Source organism: Phyllostomus discolor, chromosome 15 (assembly GCF_004126475.2).
Source record: "Phyllostomus discolor isolate MPI-MPIP mPhyDis1 chromosome 15, mPhyDis1.pri.v3, whole genome shotgun sequence".
Classification (NCBI taxonomy): domain Eukaryota; kingdom Metazoa; phylum Chordata; class Mammalia; order Chiroptera; family Phyllostomidae; genus Phyllostomus; species Phyllostomus discolor.
The window spans coordinates 18,054,616-18,079,550 of NC_040917.2; the positions used below are offsets into that span (position 1 = coordinate 18,054,616).

At 51.5% G+C, this 24,935-nt stretch overlaps 1 protein-coding gene and 1 pseudogene across 2 annotated transcripts in view; both read left to right on the forward strand.

Moving 5' to 3' along the window:
• The window catches only part of EPRS1 (glutamyl-prolyl-tRNA synthetase 1), a 43,877-nt gene extending 22,915 nt beyond the window's left edge, over window positions 1-20,962 (forward strand). For both annotated transcript variants that reach the window (XM_028531327.2, XM_028531326.2), the window contains 16 exons: window positions 1,152-1,269; window positions 3,052-3,417; window positions 5,244-5,477; window positions 6,350-6,612; window positions 8,284-8,335; window positions 8,797-9,006; window positions 9,388-9,460; window positions 10,907-10,986; window positions 11,215-11,316; window positions 12,170-12,325; window positions 13,043-13,240; window positions 13,659-13,832; window positions 14,363-14,523; window positions 16,873-16,951; window positions 20,450-20,514; window positions 20,610-20,962. In XM_028531327.2, coding sequence (XP_028387128.1) covers window positions 1,152-1,269; window positions 3,052-3,417; window positions 5,244-5,477; window positions 6,350-6,612; window positions 8,284-8,335; window positions 8,797-9,006; window positions 9,388-9,460; window positions 10,907-10,986; window positions 11,215-11,316; window positions 12,170-12,325; window positions 13,043-13,240; window positions 13,659-13,832; window positions 14,363-14,523; window positions 16,873-16,951; window positions 20,450-20,514; window positions 20,610-20,760 — 2,482 coding nt within the window. In that variant the 3' untranslated portion in view covers window positions 20,761-20,962. The remainder of the gene's footprint in view (window positions 1-1,151; window positions 1,270-3,051; window positions 3,418-5,243; window positions 5,478-6,349; window positions 6,613-8,283; window positions 8,336-8,796; window positions 9,007-9,387; window positions 9,461-10,906; window positions 10,987-11,214; window positions 11,317-12,169; window positions 12,326-13,042; window positions 13,241-13,658; window positions 13,833-14,362; window positions 14,524-16,872; window positions 16,952-20,449; window positions 20,515-20,609) is intronic.
• Window positions 20,963-22,314: 1,352 nt separating this feature from the next.
• On the forward strand, window positions 22,315-24,774 carry LOC114512466 (annotated as a pseudogene).
• The last annotated feature ends 161 nt before the right edge of the window (window positions 24,775-24,935 follow it).

Consider the following 24,935-nt stretch of genomic DNA (forward strand, 5'->3'; position numbering starts at 1 on the left):
TGATCTGTGAATGGAAATGTGAAGTGGAAACGTAAAACGAGGCAGTCGCTTTGGGAAATCGTGTGGCAGTCCTTCAAACGGTTTAAATCACACAGTTACTCTTTTACCCAGCAGTTCCACTCCCGAGTATGCACTTCAGAGAAATAACAAGGTGCTCACACGAAACCGTGTGTGCAGAGGCTCACGGCCGCGTTGTTCGTGATAGCCAACAGGCGCGAGCAGCCCCGCGTTCCCCGGCTGGGGAGTGGGCAGACAAAGGGTCCGTCCGCGCAGGGGACGTTCCCCAGCCGTAGGACACAGGGAGGTGCCGACTCGCGCTGCAGCATGCACGACCCTCGGGAGCACTTGCTGAGTAGGAGAAGCTCGTCAGAACAGACCGCGTACTTCTATGAAGTGTCCAGAACAGGCAGATCCACAGAGATGAAGTAGTTTACTGGTTGTCAGGGCAGGGGGCTGGGCGGTGATAAAGGGTTCAAGACGTCTCTCTAGGGCGACAGAAGTGACCTAAGTTGAACAGTGGTGGCGGTTACACACACTTCATGTGATCTTTGAATTGTGTGCTTTCAAAGGGTGACATTTTGGTGTGTAAGTTACATCTCAAAGCTATCATTAAAAAATATTGAAGAGGTATAGATCCTATTATTACTACATTCTTTCTGTCTTTATTTTTACTTTAGCTTTCACCACAAAATTTGAAGAAATTCTTGGCTCGTGAAGTCTTAGAGCAGTGGCTTTTGCTAATTACCCTTCCCCTAAGAAATGGGAAATTCTTACAAGATGAATGGCGTTTAGGAATTACTCTGCTCATAAGCAGACTGGGTGGGATTGGTCCGAGGCTACCTTTTCCGTCCAGGCGAGGCCGTCAGCACCCACTGCCGCCCTCTCTGGAGCAGGTGGCACAGCCGCACTTCTGTCCTGGGCTGCACGTGCACCCCTGTGGACAAACTGCAAGTTTATAGTCAGCACGGGCAACTGTCACTAACGTGTTTATGGTTTCCAGACTGCTCCAAAGGACCTCTGAGTGGAATAGTGAGGGAGGGGCTATGTATCTATGCTTGGAAGAGCACCGACTTGATGTAGGAACTCCGTTGTAGTTGCTATCTGGATAGTCTGGTTCAGGTGACCATGCCTGGCCCCCCTGTGCGTTCCAGCCCCCACAGCTGCAGGGACGCGCCCTGTGTCCTGATATACATCCCCGACGGGCACACGAAGGACATGCCCACGTCCGGGTCGAAGGAGAAGACCAGAGTGGAGACAGTGAAGAGTGAGGTGAGTTCGCCTTTTCCATCGTGGGTCTCCCACAGCCTGGGGCTCAGAATCTGCCTTTCACAGCCAGCGGCTGTCTGTCTCACCGTGGAGACTGAAGGAGACAACCGCTCTTACTCTGGGGGGTTTGTTCTTCCGTGTGAGATTCTAAAGTACCTTGTGAAACAAGACTTGTAAAATTTAATTTGATGTGAAGAAGTCAGAGACTAGATGAAAAGAATATTTCTAGCAAGGTTTTCTTTTTCCCTTTTTAGAGTCACAGTAGATCCCTTCCTTTCTGACAGCCTGTCTGCCTTAGGAGCTTTGCGGGGGGCTCGGGCCTGTTGAGGACCCCCTGTTCCTAGCTGCTCATTTTATGCGTGAAAAGGGAAAAACAAGCCTTGCCTAAGGTCGTGTGACATTGGTTATAACAGCTCGGACTGTGGCCTGGCTTTCTGGCTCCCTGGGTGTGCTTTTCTGTCGAACTCCAGTGCTCGGAGGAGAGCTGCCGGCGGGCCGGGCGGCATGGGAAGAGAAGCAGGACGGGAGGTGCAGTGCTGTGCTGTGGGTGCTGGGAGAACTTACAGCCGCCTCGTCTAGTCCTTTCTCATCCTGGACGTGAGGGTTCCTCTCCGCCTCCAGGGCTGCCCTAGGACTAGCTGCGCGGCCGGCCCGGTCTGGAAGGGGTGCCGCCTGCGGTTGCAGCTTCTGTCCTCATCTCTCGGGGCCGTGGACTTGGGTGGGGGCAGCCTGTCTATGGGATCCACGTTCGCTGTGTGGGCCAGAGGTCCCCACGCTCCTTCGATCACAGCACCCGTGGTCCCTCCGCCATTCTGCCAGGGCTCCTCTCGGCTGCGTGCCATTGCTGACAGTTCTCCTTGTTGAGTGGTTTAGTCCAGACAGCTGGATCCAGACATACATTCCAACAACTTCCTGGTTATTTCAAGAAATAACACGTATAAGTTGAAAGAAAAGAAACTCAAATTTTATTTTTAAAGTATTTTGTGCGTAAGTGCTAAATATTTTAATTTTATTCCTATTTCATCTCACTTGTACAAGGATATACAGATTGAAGGAAAATTCCTAATTTCATTTCTCCCTTCAACCTTGGACTCAGACTGGACACTACCATTTCCTGTTCCACGGTGACTTTCCGTGACACTTGATCCTTAACACAGCAGCTGTGACAACCGCAGCCTTGGGGAAATGTGATGTCGTGGAAAGGGATGTAGCATGCCCCAGTGGTAGAGCTCCCTCACCCCGAGCTCGTGATGCTAGTGCTGTTTGACAGCTGTTGGGTGTGCTCTGTCACCCCTGCTGGTCAGAGGACCCCGGGGCAGCCTGTGGATTTCCGGGGCACCTGGCGTCCCCCCGGTGCACAGTCGGGACCCACAGGTGTTGGCAGCCAGGCAGTCCCTGAAGAGGGGGCATCATTGAGGAAGGCGGTTTGCGGGTGGGTGCGGCGTGGGGTGAGCTTGGAGGGGATGGGGCGGGACGTGGACCCGGGAGGCAGAGTGGTGGGACAGCAGCCTCTGGTTCAGTTTTGGTGACTGGTTACATAAGGGGTAGGTGACCTGCGCCGGGGAAGGCAGAGGCAGGAAAGTTGGTTACGGTGTGAGTTTGAAACTGTTCACAGTAGGAGCGTCCTGCCTTGAGCTTTTAATTTACTCGGATGAAAAACTGTGGTTTCTGGTTTAAAAATTCTGTGTTAACTTGAAACATGATACGGCAGTCAGTTTGATTCAATCTGGCGGGGAGACGTTGAACGTGAATTCATCACTTGACTTCTGGTTCCTGCCTCCGCAGACGAAGACCCCTGCCAAGGACAGAGCCACGGCCCCCGCGACCAGTGCTTGCGCTGCTGCCGTAGCCGAGGATTCCGCGGTCCTGCACAGCCGAGTGGCTGCTCAGGGGGACGTGGTGCGTGAGCTGAAGGCCCGGAAGGCGGCGAAGGAGGATGTAGACGCAGCCGTGAAACAGCTTTTGGCTTTGAAAGCCGAGTATAAGGAGAAGACGGGCCAGGAGTACAAGCCTGGGAGCCCTCCGGCCGTGACCGGACAGAGTGTCTCCTGCAAACCCCCGGCGAGCACCTCGGACGGCGCGTCTCTGTATGACGAGGTTGCTGCGCAAGGGGAGGTCGTTCGCAGGCTGAAGGCTGAAAAGGCCCCGAAGGTCAGTGTGCTGGGAGGGGCCCAGGCCACGTTGTACGGAAGCCTGTGGGGCCGGCTGCCAGGGCAGACCCACCTTCCCGTAGGACGTGTGTGCGGACCGTCCCCCTGGACACTGCGACCTAGCTAGCGGTCAGCGCTTGCTGACACCAGCTGGGTGACACCGAGCTCTGGAGATACCAGTGTGGAGCACAGCGCCACCTGGTGGCGGGGGGAGGGGCTGGGGAGGAAACACACCTGCTGACCCGACACCTGACACTGGGTCATGTGCCTGGCGGTGCCGGTTGCCCTGAGAAATGTGGGGGCGCCAAGTGACGGGGGAGGAGGAAACTTCATGAATCAAGGCCAGCGGCTCCCCAGACGTCCCTGTTCAGAGGCTTACTCTAGCTTTACAGTTGTATTCCATTCTTACTGTCTGTAGAATGCCCCATCCAGTAGTGAAGTGGCTTGCCCATCTACGTTGTCTCCTTTGTAGTGAGTGTTCCAGGTTGTAATCTCGCCGAGCAAAGATTTTGTTTCGTTTTGTTGCTGGTTGTTTTCCTGTGCAAAATGAAACTCCAGCGACGACTTGTAGTGTAAAATGGAACTTCCTTCAGACAGGCCTCTTGTTGTAGAAATGGTTGCAGGAAAGGTGGCAGTGCCCCTTAGTTTTCCCTTTTTTCCTTATGGCTGATGGACGTTTCTGTTCTGAGCAGCCATGTCCTTTTTCTCAGGGTCGGGTAGATTTTGCTGTGAAGGTGCTCTCCGTTCTAAAGACAGTGTGAACAGGAGACAGCTCAGGAGTACGAATCACACCACCCATCCTCTCCTCTGCGCGAGGTCTCTCCTCTCCCCTGCCCTCCCTCCGTGCGGTGCCCACGGTGGCCCACTCTGGGTCTGTGGGCAGCAAAGCGCTGTCATACAGGCACTGCACTAGGAACTGTGGCCACTGTCTCATAGTCACCAAGTCGCCGAGGGTATACCAGATGTCCCGGGGCTCCCTGTGTTCCTGTGACCCCATATTGCTCTCCTGGCTTCCAGTGCGGGGCTCCCGGTGCTCTGGGGCCCTGGCGCAATGTGGCAGGAGAACTCGGGCGGGCAGACGTGGGCAGGCGCGTTCTCTCTCTCTGCCGTGCCGGTGCCGTGGCTCCCGGTGGTGTGTTGGTGTGCGCCTGGACAGCGCTGCCGTCCGTTCAGGGCAGAGTCCGGCGTGAGTCCTCCACCTGCGTGGCCGGCTTCTGTGCCGGGGTCACCAGTGTCTCGGGCTGTTCTGCTCCTTTTCACTGTGATTATGGTGGTGTAGCAGAGGGTGGCCTATGTAGGCGAGCACCCAACACCTCAGCCCACCTTCGTGCTTCGTTGTGATTTTTTTAAAGCCTGATGTAACTATTCTGTAGTTGGGCCCAGATCGTGTTGTGTTTTTTTGAGTGTTGCGTTTACTTTTTAGAAATTAAGAAAATAAGGTTTGTACAGGTAGAGCCATTGAGGTGCTCTGAGCTCCGATTTTAGAAATTTTGACTCTCCTACTCACAGAGCCAGGGCTGGGACGCTCACAGTGTGCTTGGGTGCTCTGTGGTTTGTGTGTTTAAGTACGTAAGATGGAAAGTCAGTGTTAAATGCATAGGGGTGTTTGTGTTTATTCTCATGATGTGTATATAGCATTATAGTGTGATTTACAGTTTTAACTTCAGCTTTGATCTGTTCTTTTAGACAATTGGATTCCTTTGTGCTTGGGTTTCCCCATGATGGTTATTTACAAGAATACTATAGTAATACAACTAAGTTTCGAGTAATCTTTGGAATTTGCAGAAAGTATTAAATGCTTCTCTTTTTTTCCCTGTTTTAACCCAGGCTAAAGTCAATGAAGCTGTAGAGTGCTTACTCGCCCTGAAAGCTCAGTATAAAGAGAAAACCGGGAAGGAGTACGTTCCTGGCCAGCCCCCATCCCCTGCAAGTTCCGGTTCAGGCCCAGCCGGGAGCTCTGAGTCTTGTGGTGCCGAAACAGCAGAAGCCAAAGCACTTTTTGACAAAGTGGCTTCTCAGGGAGAGGTGGTTCGAAAACTCAAGGCTGAAAAAGCCTCTAAGGTTAGTGTGGGGTGTCGCTTTTATTTTTGTTTCCTGCATTGCCCGCTGTTTTCTCCGCCCCACGGAATCTGGCTGGCTTCTGCTCACACGTGCACGGTATGCGTTAGAGTGGTCTGCCTGTCTCTGGTCTGAAAGGTCCTTGGGAACAGGGACTCCGACCCCCACAGCGCCTGGCTCGCTGAAGGGCCCTGGGCACAGTCCCCACTCTGTACTCGACTTGTTCTTCTAGCGCTCTCCCGTCTGAAGCGGCAGGCTTTATTTTGAACCATAGTGCAGTTTGCACTGATGGCATTACGTTGGATACGAGTAGGACTTTTTGTACAGATTCATTGGAGCAGAGAACAGTGAATTGTTGCCGGTTTGAATTTAACCAGTAGCACAGAAACTTGCTACCGTCATCTTGCTGGTCGGGTAATTTAGGGGCCCTTCACCTGCCTGGCAGCGCAGTGCCTGCTGCGAGCTAGTGCTGCCTCGGGGAAGTGTTTGCGGGATGCACATGCTCCGTGACGGTTCTGGCCAGTGCGGTCACTCGGGGCTGCAGCGCACTGGAGATGTGGCCGCTGTGACTGAGGACGGACCTTTTAATTGTGTTTACTTTAGATTAATGTGAGTGTGAAGAGCCACATGTGGCTGCTGACTCCTTTTTGGATGGTGCGCTTACAGTGCTATTTTTTACTCACTCTTTTGTGCAATTCTGTCGCCGTTTATCATACTCCTTTATTTCCAGAAGTGAGTGTGCGTAACCTTCTCCACTGCTGCCACAGCCCCCTGCCCTCAGCTGTGCTTCCAGGGCTGCTGATGAGGCCCCGGGGGCCGGTGCTCCGGCAGGGTTTGAGTTGAACGTGACCTTGTTCTCCTCTGTCGAACCGAAGGAGCAGGTGGACGCCGCCGTGCAGGAGCTCCTCCAGCTGAAGGCGCAGTACAAGACCCTCACCGGCGTCGAGTACAAGCCCGTCTCTGCCACCGGGCCCGAGGACAAAGATAAGAAGAAGAAAGAGAAAGAAAATAAGTCCGAAAAGCAGAATAAACCTCAAAAACAAAGCGATGGCTCAAAGAAAGACCCCTCCAAAAGCCAAGGAGGCGGGACGCCGCCCGGTGGAGCAGGAGAGGGCCAGGGGCCCCGGAAGCAGACCAGGTGAGGGGGCTCGGAGCAGAGACCCCACTCCCGTGGCGCGGGGCTCTGGATGCCTTCAGTGCTTACATCTAAACATATGGTTTTGGTTACTCTGACTGTCGCGTTAAATCGGAGAACACTGAAGGTGTAGTGCCAGCAGATGGCTTCGTTAGTCAGCCCTCTGCCTGTGTGTTGGAGTGGGCCGCACATCCACTTGCTTGGTCGGGGTCTCGGAACAGAAGAGTCCTGTGCGGTCCCAGCCCTGTGCTCATTTCCCACCTCCCAGTCCCTCCCGCCGCCGTGATGGGCCGGTCCCCACCGTCCGTGGTGGTTCCTGTGTCCACAGAGCGGTTTTCGTGTGATCGCGTGAGCACAGACAGACGTGTGAACGTCCCCCCCGCTCCTTGTCACACACTTGGTACCTGACTATGCACGTTAGGTACATAGGCACGTTGTTTTGCACCCTAAACAGGTTTTTCCAATGAAATTCTTTGGTCAGGACTCGGTGAGAACTTCAGTTTCAGTAGGAGTTTAAAGTGGTTTGGTTGTGTATCAGACAAAGCTGGTTTAAAAGCCGAACAGCGGTGGGACGGCCGGTGCTTCAGTCCTTCCCAGTCGGTGCAAACGGTGGGGTGGTTCCCGTCGGTGGTCCCCATCCCCTACTTAGAGCGAACCCTGTGCTGCGTTCCTTTGATGGCTTCACGGGAAGGCAGGGCTGGCGCCAGCAGGTTTTATTTTGAGATACCGTGTTTGTGACTTGTGTATTCTGCCTCTCCTCGCTCACGTCGTCCACACGGTCTCTCCTTGAACGAGAGACAGCCGTTGTTTCTCTTCGCCTGTCGACAGGGTGATCGGGTGCACGGATCATGGAGGAAAGACTAGAACTTCCCACCTTTTGCCTTCTGACTGCTCGCGGTGGGCCGGGGTTAATATGGGCATTTTTGGAGATGTGTCAGAGGGAAACACGGAAGAATTCAAGTATAAAACATTAAGATGTTAAACCAAGAAAGCCTTGCTTACAACCTGTGAGAAGGTCTCCTTTTTATAAGACAGAGCTGATGGGCTGACTTTTCTGTGTGGGTCACAAGACCACAGTTCTGGAGTCGTCGTCGGTGTTTCGAGAGAAGGGTTATTGTCTCGAGTGGTGTTTTACTGCAGACCTGATTGATTTGGGAAGCATCTGCCTCCGCCACTTTCACTCACTGCGGTTACCAGGGAAACGGGTGGGCTCAGAGTGCAGACCTGTGTGCGCCCGCGGGAGTGCACGCGGAGCCGCTGTTTTGGTGCTCGCCACACACTCCCGGCAGTGACACGCCTGTCTGGCTGACCGTGACCTCGCCTGGGTGCAGGCTGGCAGCGGGTGCTCCCTGCTCGTCAGCAAGGGAGTCCTGCACGAGCAGGAGGTGGGCAAGTGCGCGACCTGGCAGGGACTTCGCGAATGAGGCATCCGCATCGCAGTTGTCGTTGGGCTGGGCTTTGCTGCTGTTCGTGGGCAGCTCGTCCCCGCCTTCCAAGAGACGACCGAACTGGTCGCTAGTTTAGAGCACTGTCTTGGGAAGGAGGGCAGAGGAAACGTAGAAGTACCTCATGCTAAACAAAACGAACCTGCTTTGAACTTGAGAGTTTATTTCCATTCAGCCTCGAAGCGTTTGCTCAATGAAGGAACTTATATTTTGCTTTTCATATCTGCAGGTTGGGCCTGGAGGCAAAGAAAGAAGAAAATCTTGCAGATTGGTATTCTCAGGTGAGTAGGATGCATTTGGTTTTTATGTGTTAAAGTTCTCAAAGGGGACTCGGTGCTTAGGTGCTGAAGCCCAGACACACAGGGACAGTGCGTGACGCCTTCCGTGGCACCGAGGACAGTCGTTGAGCACGTCACAGTTGTCAGAGCTTGTTCACAGACAGCGTCCCCTCAAGGAGCCCCGTGCGGTGGTCGGTGCATGACCTTTTTTTACGGTGAGGTGAAGGAGTTAGCCCAAAGTCACAAAGTCAGCAATGGCAGGAACAAGATTGGAATTGACGTCTGCTTAAGGGCGAGGACCCTGGCGAGTCTGAGTTCAGAAAGGCTTGTTTTACATGCGTGGAAGGAGGGTGTCGGGGGCGGGGAACTCCGGCGGGAGGCGTGGCGGTCAGCCTCTGTGCGCCTGCACCACCGCGTGCGCTGGCTCGGCGTCGGCCTCAGAGACCGTGTTTGCCTTTGGAAAGGTCATCACGAAGTCGGAAATGATTGAATACTACGACGTAAGTGGCTGCTACATTCTCCGCCCCTGGGCGTATTCCATCTGGGAATCCATCAAGGACTTCTTCGATGCTGAGATCAAGAAGCTCGGTGTGGAGAACTGCTACTTCCCCATGTTTGTGTCCCAAGGCGCCTTAGAGAAAGAGAAGACGCACGTTGCCGACTTCGCCCCCGAGGTGCGGCCGCCCTGTTTGTCTTTGCAGTCTTTGCCCTGAGCTTGAAAGTGTGGTTCTCGTTCACACTTGACTGGTAGTTTAAAAGGGAAGTCACAGGAGCAATTTGGAGGAATTTAAAAAATTTTAAAGCCATTTAAAAAATTGTATTTCTGCCTTCGGGGCAGGTTATGATTCTGTTCGTTACGTTAAGTCATTAGCTGGCTTTTACTTTTTTCTCAACATTTATAAGGACAGTAAATAAGCTGCCTTTTCTCACAGTGAACAGCAGTAAATAACTTGCCTTAGTTGACATAGCAAAAGTTGAACTCACAATTTGCCGGCATTTGTGCTGTTTCCATAAATGCTGCTTAAACGCCGTGTGAAACGTTATTAACCTGCCAGGTGGCGTGGGTCACAAGGTCTGGCAAGACAGAGCTGGCGGAACCCATCGCTGTCCGACCCACCAGTGAAACGGGTGAGCACGGGCCCGGGAGCCGGGGACCCGGGGGGCGTGGGGACAGTTCCGGAGGGCTCTCAGCTTTCACTCTGTCACCTGCATCGTCCCTGGTGGCAGTGTAGGAAGTCGAATGCGTGCACACATCAAGACGCATGCAAACCGGAGTCATACAGCATCTCATTCTCTTTGCAGTCTGTATTACAGAGCTCTCTAGCAACGGGAGGAAGTTTGATTTTTTAAAGTTTCATCATTTCATGTTCATGCTGTAATTTCCCCAAACTGTTCAAATAGTTTTATTCTTGGAATTACAAAATTGCCAGCACTAATGTTTTGTCATATTTATAAATGTTGTTATGTTACTATTACATTTACATTCATGTAGGTTTCTATAGGTTACTGAGTGACTTTACTTCCTGTACTATTTTTTTTAAGATTTTATTTATTTATTTTTAGAGAGGGAAGGGAGGGAGAGAGAGAGAGAGAGAGAGAGAGAGAAACATCAATGTGCGGTTGCGGGGGGTTATGGCCTGCAACCCAGGCATGTGCCCTGACTGGGAATCGAACCTGCGAAACTTTGGTTCGCAGCCCACGCTCAGTCCACTGAGCTATGCCAGCCAGGTACTTCCTGTACTATTCTTACAATAGCGCAGTGAGGAAGGATGGGGCAGCCGTGGTTATTTCCATTTTGCAGGTAAAAACCGTCTCTGAAAGATGCGGTGACTTTCCTAAAATGATACAGTGAAGGGGAGGGTCTCGTGGAAAGTCCGCGCCTCTGGGCTTGTCAGCGTGTCCCAAGTGTCACCCGGTTTGGGGAAGGATTATTTGATCGGACGCTGCTGGTGATGCTCTGTGCGCCCGCGTGGAGATGCGGCGTTGGAGTCTTGGCGGCCGCCGTTCCTTTGGTGTCACCGAGGGCAGCTAGTCTCGGGGAGGCCGCGAGAAGACAGGCGCCTTCACTTCAGTTAGCAGTTCGAGGCAGGAGCTTTCTGACGACAGGCAGGTTGGACCTGGTTCTGGTTCCGGCGTCACTGTGCTGGACTCAGCAGGTTCTGGAACGTCTCCAGTCTCGGTTTCCGTGTCCTTAATGCTGAGGGATTCTGGCAGCTACTTTGTGGGTCGCGTGTGAGAACTGAGCAGGACGAGGGATGCAGAGACCTTAACACAGAACAGGGTGTATACACTGTACATTCCTCATGTAGTGTTTTCAGAACAAAGCGGCAGAAAGGCAACCGGAGTGTAAATATTGCCAAGAACATGAAGCGCGGTCGGACGTAGGTAGTTTATTTCCTTGACTGACTTCTTTATGACGTGCGTAACAGTACCACTCACTGACCTCTCACTGGACACACTTATGCACACACGTGGTGTTCTGATTCCTGCTCACCGTGTGCAGCCCGGCTCTGGGCGGCCTCCGGGGAGGAGCGGGCCCGAGGCAGCTCACCGGCCTGCTTCGTGCCTTTGCAGTCATGTACCCGGCCTACGCGAAGTGGGTGCAGTCACACAGGGACCTGCCCATCAGGCTCAACCAGTGGTGCAACGTGGTGGTAGGTGCCCTCCCCCTGCCCCCCACCCCCGCCCTGCCCCGGTGCTCCTGCTCGCCGGTTCACAGGGCACACATTGCGTCTCCCCTGGCTTGCGTGGTCAAGGGGCTGCGGGGGTGGGAGCGGGTTTGAAGTGCTTTGGATCACGCTTTCTGGTGACTCACACGCGAAATGTTAACAGACACTGAAAAGCTCGCTCTGATGACCCGATTGTCTTCCCGCCTCTTCCAGCGCTGGGAGTTCAAGCACCCGCAGCCGTTCCTGCGGACGCGGGAGTTCCTCTGGCAGGAAGGGCACAGCGCCTTCGCCACGTTCGAGGAAGCCGCGGAAGAGGTGCGGCGCGCGGGCGTCCTCGTGTGGGTCTGTGTGGTGCCCCGTTCCTTCGTCCCCGCCGTGCTGCTCCCTCTCCCCGTCCCCCGCCCCCCCCAGCTGTCAGGGTGCAGGGCTGTCTGCTCCTAGTGATCGTTCGACGAGCACTCGAAGCCGAAACTTGGTCTGATCTCAGGGTAGTGTTGAAAGGGTTTCTTGGCGTAACTTACTTTGTTACTTAAATCATATCCCCGAGAAACAGTAAGTGCGTTCAGATGTGCGTGGGCCTAAGAAACTGCGTATTGAAATTGTGCTGGAAAAGGCTGCTTTGTTTTTTAATTTTAAAAACTTTTATTTATTGATTTGAAGGGAAAGAGAAGCATCAGTTTGTTGTTCCGCTTTCACGCATTCATTAGGTGATTCTTGTATGTCCTTGGGGGTCAGGCCTGCAGCCGTGGCGTATGGGGACAGCGCTCCAACCGGCTGGGCTCCCGGCCAGGGCCGTTGTGAAGTTTCAGGTGGAAGCCTCTTTGGACTTCAGTGTACAGAGGCGCTTGTGATCACATGGGTGGGAATAATTATTCTTCGGGAGATTTTCGCCCTTGCCACTGTATATCTTTCAAAAGCTCTAGTTTTCTCTTATATTCTAAATTTATGTCTGTTTTAAAAAGCTCTTCAACTCCGTTTCACGCTGCTTTGTTGGAATGCCTTCCATAGTAAATTCACACTGGCTGCTCCAGCCTTTCCATAAAAAAGGGTTTCGTCGTGTGGCGGCTTCCCCCACCACAACGAGTTATAAGTGGTGCAGGTTTGTAGGTCTATCATGAGTAAGCGAACCGTGAATTCGGACACCTCTGCATTTAAAGTGTTGTTGCAGGTCTTGCAGATACTCGACCTGTACGCTCGGGTGTACGAGGAGCTCCTGGCAATCCCGGTCGTAAAGGGAAGGAAGACGGAAAAGGAGAAGTTCGCGGGAGGGGACTACACGACCACGGTGGAGGCCTTCATCTCTGCCAGCGGCAGAGCCATCCAGGTGCCGTCCGCTGCCTGGGCTCCGCGGGGGACCCTCGGGGGCACGGCCTGTGGGCGGACCCAGCGCCTTTCCTCTGCCGTCAGAGGAGGAGACTCTAGAAAGCAACAGTTCACGTGCTTTCTAGGCCACATTCTGATCTCAGGCGCCTCCGTCCCGTTTTTGTAAGTCTCCAGGGTGAGCCTGGTCAAGGCTGCGCCCTGACCTGCCGGAGCATGGGGTCCTTTTCAGCCCCCGCAGCGCAGGTCGCTCCCGGGCACAGGGCCGTCCGTCTGCAGCGCCCTTCCGCAGTGGGTTTGTTGGTTTTTGTTTTGTTTTTTTTGTTTTTAGCAATCTAATTTTCTTTCTTTTTTAAAAGATTTTATTTACTTATTCTTTAGAGAGGGAAGGGAGGGAGAAAGAGAGAGAGAAAGAAACATCAATGTGCGGTTGCTGGGGGCCATGGCCTGCAACCCAGGCATGTGCCCTGACTGGGAATCGAACCTGTGACACTTTGGTTCTCAGCCCGAGCTCAACAGAGCTACGCCAGCCAGGGCTCCGCAGTGGTTTTGACTAGATAGACCTCCAGTGGCGCCAGTCATGCTTGAGAAACGTGTTGAATATTAAAACACTCAAGGGAGATAAACTAGGTTTAGTGTCATGTTAGGGCTGGTGGCCTTACACTCATTTTCAGAGGCGTAATAGGTTATTAAAATGAAGCTATTTCTCTGTTTGTTTCAGGGAGGAACTTCACATCATTTAGGGCAGAATTTTTCCAAAATGTTCGAAATCATTTTTGAAGATCCAAAGACACCAGGAGAGAAGCAGTTTGCCTACCAGAACTCCTGGGGCCTCACGACTCGGACGATCGGGGTCATGACCATGGTTCACGGGGACAACATGGGCCTGGTGTTGCCGCCACGCGTGGCCTGTGTTCAGGTGAGGGAGACCCTCTGTCCCCACCCTGTTGGGAAACACTGGGCACACGGACGAGCGGGCTTTTCCGAGCACCGTCCAGCTGCATTTTCTGATAGAGAAACAACACAGAGCACAGCTTAGATGTTCGTATTTATTGTGTAACTCTGTGCATCCTTCTTGTTCTTGTTTCTTACTCTGTTGATTCCTGGCTGCTTGACCTAAAACTTCTTTAGGAACCGTTTTCCGGAATGACTTATGACAGGTCAGACGAAGTACAGCAGGTCGGTGAAAACGCACGTAGCACGGACAGGCAGCGTGCCGCCGATCGGCGGGCGATCTGTGTGGGTTAGAACGGCACCGGCTCGGTGACCGGTGTTCAGACCCGTAGTCCCTCCTTCTGTGTCCTCGTGTGACCGTGTGACACTGTGCTGGCTCCCAGGTGGTGGTCATCCCTTGCGGCATTACGAACGCCCTTTCCGAAGAGGACAGAGATGCTCTGCTTGCCAAGTGCGGTGACTATCGACGGCGGCTGCTCGGCGCCAACATCCGCGTCAGGGCCGACCTGCGGGACAACTACTCGCCGGGGTGGAAGTTCAACCACTGGGAGCTCAAGGTAAGTTCTGCTCCTGCGTCCGTCACTCCCAGTGTGCGGTTAGGCTTTCTTCATTTGTATCTTTATAAAGTGTAAGTCTTTCTCTATTTTCTTTTGGTAGTTGCGGGTTCCTCACTGAAATGAAGTGTTGCACACATTAGTAAAAAGTGTTTTTGAGGAGGGTTATTTCATGATGTTAGAACTCGAAGGCCTGGAGGGCTGCCAGGCAGCGCAGTGTTTTCTTAGGTTACGCCTCATCGGAGCGGGCTTCTGGGGCAGCTCGGGAACATCCCTGCGTTTTCTTACTGCCTGTGCAGGCCTTGTTTTGTGTGTTGTTATGACTTATTGTCAGTAAAGCCACAATGTAGTCTGTATTCAGGTGGGCAAAAGGGGGTTTACAGTTGCAGTACAAATGAAGAATACAGTAATTGAAAAACTAACACGAGAGTGAACTCGGTGTCACACACTCACACCGGAAGCCTGCCTTTGCCCACCGTGTGTGCAGCTGGAGCCTCGCGCGTGCTGTCCTCACTGCCGCCTTTGCTTCCCAGGGCGTTCCCGTCAGGCTGGAAGTGGGCCCCCGAGACATGAAGAGCTGCCAGTTCGTAGCCGTGCGGCGGGACACCGGAGAGAAGCTGACGGTCGCGGAAGATGAGGCTGAGGCGAAGCTTCAGGCTCTTTTGGAGGACATCCACGCCAACCTTTTCAGAAAGTCAGTTCCTCAGGACGGCTCGGGTCTCGCGTCTTCAAACCCTCCTCGGCCTGTGAGGTCCCGGCGGAGGGGCCCTTGGTCCCAGCTGGGAGTCTCCCTCCCTCCGAATGCCCGTGGTCGTCTTTTCCCCTTTCTCTTCGTGTCTTGACCCGTATTCTGATTGTTTTTCTGACTGCTTTCTGCCCCCTAGTGGGCCTGCAGCCCTGGGCTGTCTGTCTGTCCCGTGGACTAGTTTGGGTTAATTAGGTCTAATTTTAGATCCTGGCTTTTATGACATATAAGTTTAAGGAATTAAGGCATTGATCCTCACCTTCTGGATTCACATTAGCAGCCCCTGGGAAGCTTTACCAACTACCGGTGCCTGGCCCCTCCCCAGAGGTGTTCATGTGGTCGGTCTAGAGCAGGCCTGGCACCTGCAGTGTGAAAAGGGGTTGTGATGTACGGCCAAGGGTTAAGGGGAGGGCTCGGGGCTGCCTTGACCTATGGAGAGGGGTCTTTCCGAGTCACAGCTCTCGCGGCAGAGGCACTTGGAGATTGGCGGCCTGTGTGTGGTACCTTATTTTCTTCCTTGCTTACCGGAAGCAGTCAGGAAGGTCCAGTCCACTGGAGACAGAGGCTCAGCGAGGGGGAGCACCTGCCCTTTACTCATTCATCTTCCAGCGCCTTGCGCCTGCCTCATACTGGGCCCCAAAACCTCTTGCATTTAAGGATCGAACTAATGTTAGCCTTGGCTTTGGTGCTTGCTTATGCATTTTTAGGAAAGGCAAGTGATTTTGCTCTTTTTGGCTTGCTTGCCACAAAATGAGAATAGTGGTAAGTCTCCTGAGGGGTTACTTCAAGGATTGTTTGGCCTACCAGTGAGCACCGCATCGGAAGTTGCTCTGGACTCAGAACAGTGCGGCCGTCAGAGACGGAAGAGGAGGAAGCTCGCGGCTGTCCAAACGGTGCACCCAGCGTGGCGGTTCTTTGCCAGGGACTCTCTCCAGTCACCTGGGGGCTCTGAAAGAAAAACACCTGAGCCTCACACCAGAGCTCTGATCTCTGAGCTTTAATTTTTAATTTTTTAAAAAGATTGTATTTTTTAAAGAAAGGAGAAGGGAAGGAGAAAGAGAAGGAGAGAAACATCAGTGTGTGGTTGCCTCTTGCACACCCCCTACCGGTGACACGGCCCACAACCCAGGCATGTGCCCTGACTGGGGATCAAACCAGCGACTTGGGCTCACAGGCCGGCATGCAGTCCACTGAGCCACACCAGCCAGGGCTGACCTGTGACCTTTAAAGTAGGTTCTGGTCATCTCTGGTGTTAAGATGCTCCCCGTTGATGCAGATGCACTCCCTGGTTGAAAAACCAATGCCTTAGTGACTAAGAAGCAAATTTTTGTTGACATTTTTACTCAGCAAATTTGTTAACATAAGTTGCGTAGAGGTACATTTTTTCCTCCTTCAAGGCTTAAGCAAGTCTGGAATCTGGCGTATTCCTTTCTCTGGATCTTACTGGCTAAAACTTAGTCACATGGACCCTTCTCACTACAAAAAGGTTGGACGAAGGGGAAGCAGATTTGGTGGACAGTGAGCAGTTGCTGGCAGAGGCCACGTGGTCTCGGCCCTGAGATCCAGAATGGAGAAACATGCCTCTCGTCTGTGGTCACCACTATGCGTGGTCCTCATGCAATGCAAGGCTCCGAAGATGGAGTGGAGTGATACTTACGTCCATGTCTAAAAGAGTCACGTAGAGGGTGGGGGAAGTAGGGGAGGGGAAAGGGGATAAGTGGTGACAGAAGGAGACGTGACTTGGGGCGACAGACACAGATGATGTGGTACAGAATCGTGCCCCTTAGGTCTGTGATTTTATTAACCAGTGTCACCCCAATAGATACAACCAAAAGAAGTTGTATGGCGTGTGAAAGTAGCTTGAATAATGGACATTGATGATTCTCCCTTTTCAACACACTCGCGCGCCTGCACGCGTGGCTCTCACCGCAACCCTGAACGGTGGTGAGAGCTGCCTGCGCAGCCTCCACCTCCGCGGGAGCTCGGGGAAGGAGAGCACGGACCCTCACAGGAAGGCAGCGCTGTAGCCAGGGAGGGGACGTGGGCCCGTCGAGATTTGACGGCGATGACGTCAGACATGATCCCCGCTGTGTGCTGGGCCGGTCCCCGTCGTGGAACTGTCACGGGAACACAGTGACGACGCGCCAGCTGAGGGCCGCTGCTGGTGGCAGGTTGAGGTCCCAGTGCAGCTCTCGTCCCTCCCAGGCTATTGCTCTCCTGTTAAGTGTGCTTGTTTAACAAGGGCGTCCCCTCAGGAAGACAAGTGACGGGTTCTTCTCTAATCATTTTTTTTGAAAGGGCTTCTGAAGACCTTAGGACTCACATGGTGGTGGCGGACTCAATGGAAGACTTTCAGAAGATGCTAGATTCTGGAAAGGTAAGCGGCTTCTGAAAAGCTTTGACTATAAAGGTGTTTCAGTCCATGGTCTTTTAAGACTCACTGAACTTGAGAATTAAAGCATGCTAGTCCCTTTTTCAAAGCTAGTCACACAGAAAAGGTGACAAATTACGCACCCCTGGCGCTGGAGTTTAGTCTCTCTTCGGACTCGGGGAGGCAGTTTGAACTGGTCACGGTCAAAACCTCTGAGTCTGTCTCTCCTCCCGTGAGCTGGGAAAGTGTTAACCTTGCTGGCTCTCGGTTCACGAACCGGTAAAGGGGGTATGAAATAGGCCATCTCAGAGCGCCCTTCAGATCCGCGGTTGTCAGGGTTGAACTTTCTCTCATTCTTGGAACGTTGCGTCCGTGGTCTCCCGTCCTCTGGTTTACGTGGTCTGTCCCTCGGCTCAGACGGCGTCCTCGTCAGAGGCGGCCGGACAGGGGACCGCCATCCGATGCCATGCGTGTGTGTCCTCTCACCGGAATTTATGCCCATCTTAGTGTGGCTGCACTAACTACTGAATTTCACAGTTTCCTGTTTGTGCAAGCGTGGCGGTCACAGTGGCAGCCCAGTCGGTGATGACGCTGCTGCACAGGAGATAACGAACCAGTAGCGTAAATACCAGGTAGTCCATCGCTTTCAAAGAAAGGAGTCTCAGCAGATGTGGGTGGAACCACAGATTTCAGCGTCTGTTCTGAAGCCCAGCACAGTGTTTTTTTAGCTGTCCGCCCAAAGGACACAGCGAGACCAAGCAGGTTTCCCTACTTGAGTTCAGCGGTCCCATGCACCCCCATCTCACCCCGCGCTGGTCAGCTCAGCTGTGCCGACGGGCCAGCCAGCAGCCTTTGGAGTCATTCCCCGGGAGAGGGGGCGGCGGGAGGGGTCTCTGGAGCTTGAATGTCGGTGAAAGTTTGATTTTCTAATTCCCCTGTCGGTGTAAAGGGGAAAAAATTATGTGTAACACTTGATTTCAGTACATTTTCCAAGAGGGCAGTTTTAATTAAATTAAAAATAAGTGTTACTTATATATAATATGTATTTTTTACTGTTGACATACATTACTAATCTATTAATACCAAAATGAGTATTATTTTTGTTACTAACATTTTCTGCTACAGAATGCAAGCTACTGTGTATTGCAAGAGATTGTATCTTTTTAAAACAGATACAGAAATAAAAAATAAAAATTAAGAACTTCCATGGCTGAATAAATAGCATAAAAATGTATACTGTCCTTTTATATTAATAAGTTATATGCAAGATAGAAATTTCAGATCTTATCATCTATAGTTAACTTTGTAGCTGGAAGGAATTAAAACATGTTTTTTTAACAAAAGTATCATTTATGAGACCAAGTACGTTTAGTAACAACTTCAGTTGAATTTTTCACATGATACACCATTTTAACTTTTTTTTTTAAAGATTTTATTTATTTATTTTGGGGGGGGGAGAGGGAGAGAGGGAGGGAGGGAGAGAAACATCAATGTGCGGTTGCTGGGGGTTATGGCCTGCAACCCAGGAATGTACCCCAGCTGGGAATCGAACCTGGGACACTTTGGTTCCCAGCCCACGCTCAATCCACTTGAGCTATGCCAGCCAGGGCTCATTTTAACTTTTAAAATTATTTTAGAAATATCTTCTCAAGGCAAAGGTAAGTTTTCTTTAGAGAAAAAGAAACTAAGACTACTGTAAGTTTTGTTAAAGTTATCAAAAAAATGTAGCTGTGTTATGAGTCAATAAAAGTAAAATTCTATTACCCAGAGACATTCTTTTTAATTAAGCCTTAATTTTTATCATTGCTTAAATACTGACAGTGATTAAAGTCCCCCCATTCTGTTTTTTTGTAATGAATTTTAGATAATACTTTTATGAGTGTACATTTTTTAATGCTTTCTGATTGCAAAAATGCTAATGATTTACCAAGATTCAATACAGGGAAGTCACTTGATGTGATTTTAGCTCTTATATCCACACTGGTCTTTGCTTCAGTTTGCATTGCGTAATTTCTATATTAAGTTTTTTCAAAATATTTGTTAATACCAACCCTTCCTCTTTCCCTTGACCCACTCATTCCTTCCCTCCAGGATTTGCCTAGAAATGGATCAGCTCTTCATTAAGGGCAGGTTGTTAAAACGAACAGTTTACCAAGTTTGGAGATTAGGCTACTATATTTTGCTAAATGAACGGAAGAAAAGTAGTCTTTCTCACTCTTCTTTAATGTTCCCCTGGCGAATTACTCAGTTGTTTTTTGGTTTTGGTTTTGTTGTTGTTTTAGGAAAAGATGATTTATTTATTTTTAGAGAGGAAGGAAGAGAGGGAGAGAAACATCAGTGTGTGGTGCCTCTCACACGCCCCTGCTGGGGACCTGGTCTGCAATCCAGGCATGTGCCCCGACTGGGAATCATATGGTGACCCTTTGGTTTGTAGGCCAGCACTTGGTCCACTGAGTCACACCAGCCAGGGCAAATTACTCAATTTTAAAAATAATTTCTTCATCTGTATTTCACTTTATTCTTAGAGAGGCCTTTCAGAACATGTTTTAACCAGGTCCCGAGTGCAGGGAGGAGTGTGCAGGGGGCGCTCCATCCCAGCCCCGGGCGGGTGGCTGCAAAGAGTGGATCAGAAGTTGGTGAGGAAGTCGGGTAACTCTCCAACAGCTCTGAACCCGCGTTTCCAGTGTGTGGTGATTACCCAGACCTTTGCTGCCCCACTGCTAACGTGGGTCTCCAGGGATTGTTTAAAGGACTCTTACAAAAATGTTATTGTAGACAAACCTCACTTTGAAGTAGACATGCTATGAAAAATTCGGGATTCACGTCCGAGAGAAATCTTCATTCTTGTCTTGTTCGACATCCACATTTGCAGGAAGAAAACTCAGAGCTAGAGATTTTCAGATAGGCGGTGACTCTCAGAGTTAGGGTAAAAGCCCCGGTTCTCTTGATCCTTCTCGTTACTCTGAATGGTCTGTGAAAAAATTTTGACAGGTGTTTTTTTTTTTTTGGACACAGAATGAGTCTTGACTCTCAAATACCCTGGGCCTTTGAAAAATGATTCACATGTTAAAACAGTGGGTCATGAAGTGCCATGTACCCGACTGTTCATTGTCACCCTGAAGGCACTTTAAAAACTGGTCACTACTTGTCATCTCCCTGCCGTCCTAGCGGTTCAGGCAGAGCCGGCCGCGGTCGCCTGTGAGGGGAGGGGGATGTGGCTGCCGTCCCGACCCAGGTCCCCTCCCCTCCGCTCCTTCTCTCAGGCTGTGCGTGGTGGCAGAGACGTCTGTGTGGTGTCCTGATGCTCGGTGGGGTGTGGGGTTTGGGGGGTGGGACAACATGCTCTCGTACCCCTACGTTTCTGGGCACAGTTGCTAGCAGGTGTGCAGGGGGCCCGACAAGGGCTGGGAGACCTCTCCTCTGTGCTTGTCGGTTTAAGAGCGAGCTCAGCTGTTCTTCCCGTGGCATGGAGGGGTCGCCAACGCCATGTCCCGTTCCCCCCAGATCGTCCAGATCCCGTTCTGCGGGGAGATCGAGTGTGAGGACTGGATCAAGAAGACCACGGCCAGGTAAAGGGAGCCGACGGACCGGAGGGGGGTGCGGCAGCGCGACAGAGACCTGCACAGCCCGAGTGGGTGGACTTCTTACTTGTCTTTAATTCCAGGGATCAGGACCTTGAGCCCGGTGCTCCGTCCATGGGCGCGAAGAGCCTTTGCATCCCCTTCCAGCCGCTCTGCCAGCTGCAGCCCGGAGCCCGCTGCGTCTGCGGCAAGAACCCGGCCAAGTTCTACACCTTGTTTGGGCGCAGTTACTGAGGGCGGGCCCGCGCCCCGCCCTCCAGCCCCTCGCTTTTAAAAAACTTGATACCGATATCTTCCCAGATATAGTTTTATGATTTTTTTAAAAACAAAAGCTCAAAGAGGAGGTCACATGAAATAAATATTCTTATGCCTAAAGTGACTGTGGAAGTAAGGCTTTTCTGCATACAGCCCCAGTAATAAATACCATGAACTGATACCATTGCATGTATTCATTTGTTTCTGCAATCCAAGGTGCTACGAGGAAATCCCTACGAAGAGATGAGAATAACGGAAAATAACTTGCCCCCGTAGGGATCTCCCGAAGCTTCCAAGGAGCAGAGCTAACCGCAGAGAAGCCCGAAGCTGCCTCCCTCAAAGGCACCCCTTATTTACGGGGACCCCTTAGTGAGGGAGTGTGTTCAGGAAGGAAGCTTTCACCCCACATCTACATGCGATAGACGTCTTTCTTAAACTGAAATGCAACTAAAATATCCAAACTTTCAGACACCTGAAAAGGGGCGGTGCTTTTCAAGCAGGTGCCCGAACCTGAGTCCAAGCAGTGTCCCTGAAGAAATGTCACACTTGCAGATGACAGCCACCAGCCGGTAGATACGTGACTGACAGTCCCGAGTGCTGGTGTTCACGGCAGCAAAGAGCAGACAGACAGGCCAAGGGGTGTGTTCTAGGGTGGGACAACAGCGGGTTCCTGCAGGGGGAGACGGGATCAGCAAGTACATCCTGAAACCCAGGGGAGCCGGTGCACTGAGGTGAGCGGGTGGCCTCCCCAGGGTGGGCGGGCCTTGTTCCGTCCGAAGGACTGAGCAGCCCCTCCTGCCGCCTCTTGCTGACCGTCTCCTCTCCTGCGGAGGCTTTGAGTCTTGAGGTCGGTGGCAAAAGACACCCCGTAGAACAGGTGGAGGGAGGGCGTTTTGACCAGAGGGCGTTTTGACCAGAGTCCGGACATAGCACCCTACCCATATCCTATTCTAGTTGGAGATATCAGTCATCTCTCATACCACTGTTTGGGGGTTGCCAGTAGCTGCGAAAGCAGCTCCCTCTGCCCTGTCGCTTTTAAACTCATCCTTGGTCCTTCGCTGGTCACTTTTGTGAGGTCCAGAAGGGGCTAGCCTGTCATTTAGTGAATGTAATTCGTAAACTTTCATAAATGCTCTGTGCAAAGTGCCAGAGCAGACAGGAGTTGAGTAAAAACAAACGTGATGTTCTTCCCTTGAAGTCGTCCTATTTCAGATGATCAAGCAGACAGGGAGGTGGGGTGATGAATCTGGCTGAGCCTTGTTAGTAGGGGCTGTACCTTGCCCACCGTCCCTGACACACCATGACATCATCCACACGGAGTCACGATGACATCATCCACACCGAGAGCGCATGCTGAGAACTGTCCCGTACTTGAGGGGATACCTGGGAAGTTCACACTGTTCTTTCCCACCATCCGGCTTAAAGTAACAAACTTGCAGGTCAGTAGGTGATACTAAACCAATGTATTTGCTCATCTTTACTGGAAAGTTTTAGGAGTTTGGACCATCAATAGAACTGAAATAATACAAAAAGATGTTAATCGTCAGGTAATGGGAATATTTCAAACTACATTTTAAGTAGGCCACCCAAACCAAACTTTGTGATTAAGAAATACCTGCTGAGTGAGTGCGTTTCTTGCCTCCTTCAGGTCTTTCCTCAAGAAACATCTCGGAGGATTCTTCCCTGACCGCTTGATTTAAAGTTACATACCATGTAACTCCACCCCCATGCCAGCAGTCTGCCCTCCTCCTCTGCTTCCTTTGTCTCCCTTGTCTGTACCACATGACATTGAGTCCACTTTATGACTTTCTTGAGCTTCACGAAAGCAGGGTTTTTTGTCTTTTATTCATTGCTGCTGGGCCTGGAGCCGTGTCTGGCGCCGCGCAGGAACTTGGACAAGGTTTGTTGCAGGGGTGGGTGAACGAGGGCGTCTCAGTGCAGTTTGATACGGAGCCCGGGTGTAGGAGTCGTCTGTCACACTGTGAGCTGAACTGGAGGTCACTTACGGGAGGCTGCGGAAATTGTTGGGGCTGCACTTAAATTGCAGGGGTTAAGCCACAGTCAGTGTGTCAGTGTTTTCCAGATAAAAAGAACCAATAGGAAGAATGTGTTTATTTATTTATTCATTTATTCATTCTTTTTAGAGAGAGGGGGAGGGAGAGAGAGAGGGAGAGAAACACTGATGTGAGAGAGAAACATTGTGGCCTCTCATATGCACCTGGACCCGGGGACCAAACCAGCAACCCAGGCATGTGCCCTGACTGGTAATTGAACCTGCGCCGACCCTTCGCTTTGCAGAATGCTGCCCAACCAGCTGAGCCACACCAGTCAGGGCTCTAAATAGAGATTTTTTTTTTTAAATAAAAAATGGCCGTTACGGAGGCTGAGAATTCCCAAGATCTGTAGGGCCAAGCAGCAAAGCGGGAAACTTAGGAGAACCTGTGGTATAGCTTCAGTCTGACGGCCCGTGGGCTCCAAACTCAGAAAGAGCTAACCCTCCGGTTCAAGCCTGAAGGCAGGCCAGGGCGCGTCCCAGCTTGAAGGCCGCCAGCGGGCAGAGTCAGGAGGGTCTCTTCGGGCCTTTAACTGATTGAGCAAGGCCCACCCACCCTGGGGAGGTCAATCTGCTCTATTCATCCAACACACCCTCACCGGGTCCTACAGCAGGGTGGGGTGGGGGGCAGCCAGGCCAGTGCCGGTGTGCAGGCCTGGGTGTCCTGGTCATGCTGCTGAGTGGTGAGGTGCCAGGGGACACCTGGGGCATACTGGATGGAGCACCAAGTTGAGAGCTCTGGAGTGGCCCCTGCTGGCTGCCTGCAGCCCTGCAGCCCTGGGGCTTGCTTCCTCAGGATACTTGAGCCAGGGAAGAGGTGATTGAGGATCAGGGCTGACCTGAATTATGGAAGAAAAAGACACTTTTCCTTCCATCCAGCACCAGATCCTTACTGTCAAGCTAAATTCGCTTTCTGTCCAGCTGGCTCACGTATCCCAGGTGTGAAGGGTCACGATGTCACTGGAACCTTTCCGTGACAGGCCCCAGTACAGCAATTCACAAACGGAGACCTCCTGGGACACGTGACAATTACGCATGATGCCATTGGATGGATGCCAGGGGACTGCAACTGGCAAGAACTACAGAATGGGACAGTACACGCTTTTCCAATTGGGAAGCCGCACATTTCCCCAGCTCCAACCGGAAATGAAGGCCCCTTCTGGTGTCGTCAAGGAGCTGCCTGCCTTTTGGTAGGAACTGATGATACCGGAAGGAAGATGGGATGTGAGTTCAAGTAGCAACCGCATCAGGAGGCACACTTCACACGATGGCCAAGTGGTGGAAAGAGGACAATGCAATGGATTTATTATGGGTCCTGGACCATCCCAGTCAGCCCAGACAAGGGGCGGAGACATGGTTCGAACCCTGTGACTGTTCCGAATTTGTGTCAGAGACCTCTAAGAAGTTGTCTGAACTTGGAGCAGAGGTCAAGATAGAAACCAATCACACAAGAATAGTTTTTCTACGGTGGAGAACCTACTTATTTGGGCAATGAAACATCTGTTTGGGGGCCAACAGGAAATAAGACTCTTGCTGTAGCCATAAAAATAATTTCACTACCCCTTCAAACCATGTTTGTCAACTGAAGAATTTCAGTTGAGTCTCTTGAAAGCTTTTGATGCAGTGATTATACACAGTTCTCTTTGTTTTGTAATATTGAATATTGGTTTTTACCTAAAAAATTCCCTTTTATTAAAATAACATGAAGAAATCCCTTTACCTAACATAAACAAAATAATCTCTGGTTTATAAAACTTTTATTCCACTGCTTTCTTCTCTCCTACCATCAGCATCTCAGCTTTTCATGGAGTGGTTTTGAATGTGTGCATTTTTCATATCTTTCTTCCTTGGGGCAGAAAGGTAAAAGGCACAGGGGCAGAACTGCATAATAATATCAGTATTTTTTGAGCATGGGCTGCAAGCCAAAAGGTCATTAGTTCGATTCCCAGTCAGGGCACATGACTGGGTTGTGGGCCACATCCCCAGTAGGGGCCACGTGAGAGGCAACCACACACTGATGTTTCTTTCCCTCTGTTTCTCCCTTCCCCTCTGTCTAAAAATAAAATCTTTTTTAAAAAAAGTTAATGAAAGAAGAATAATA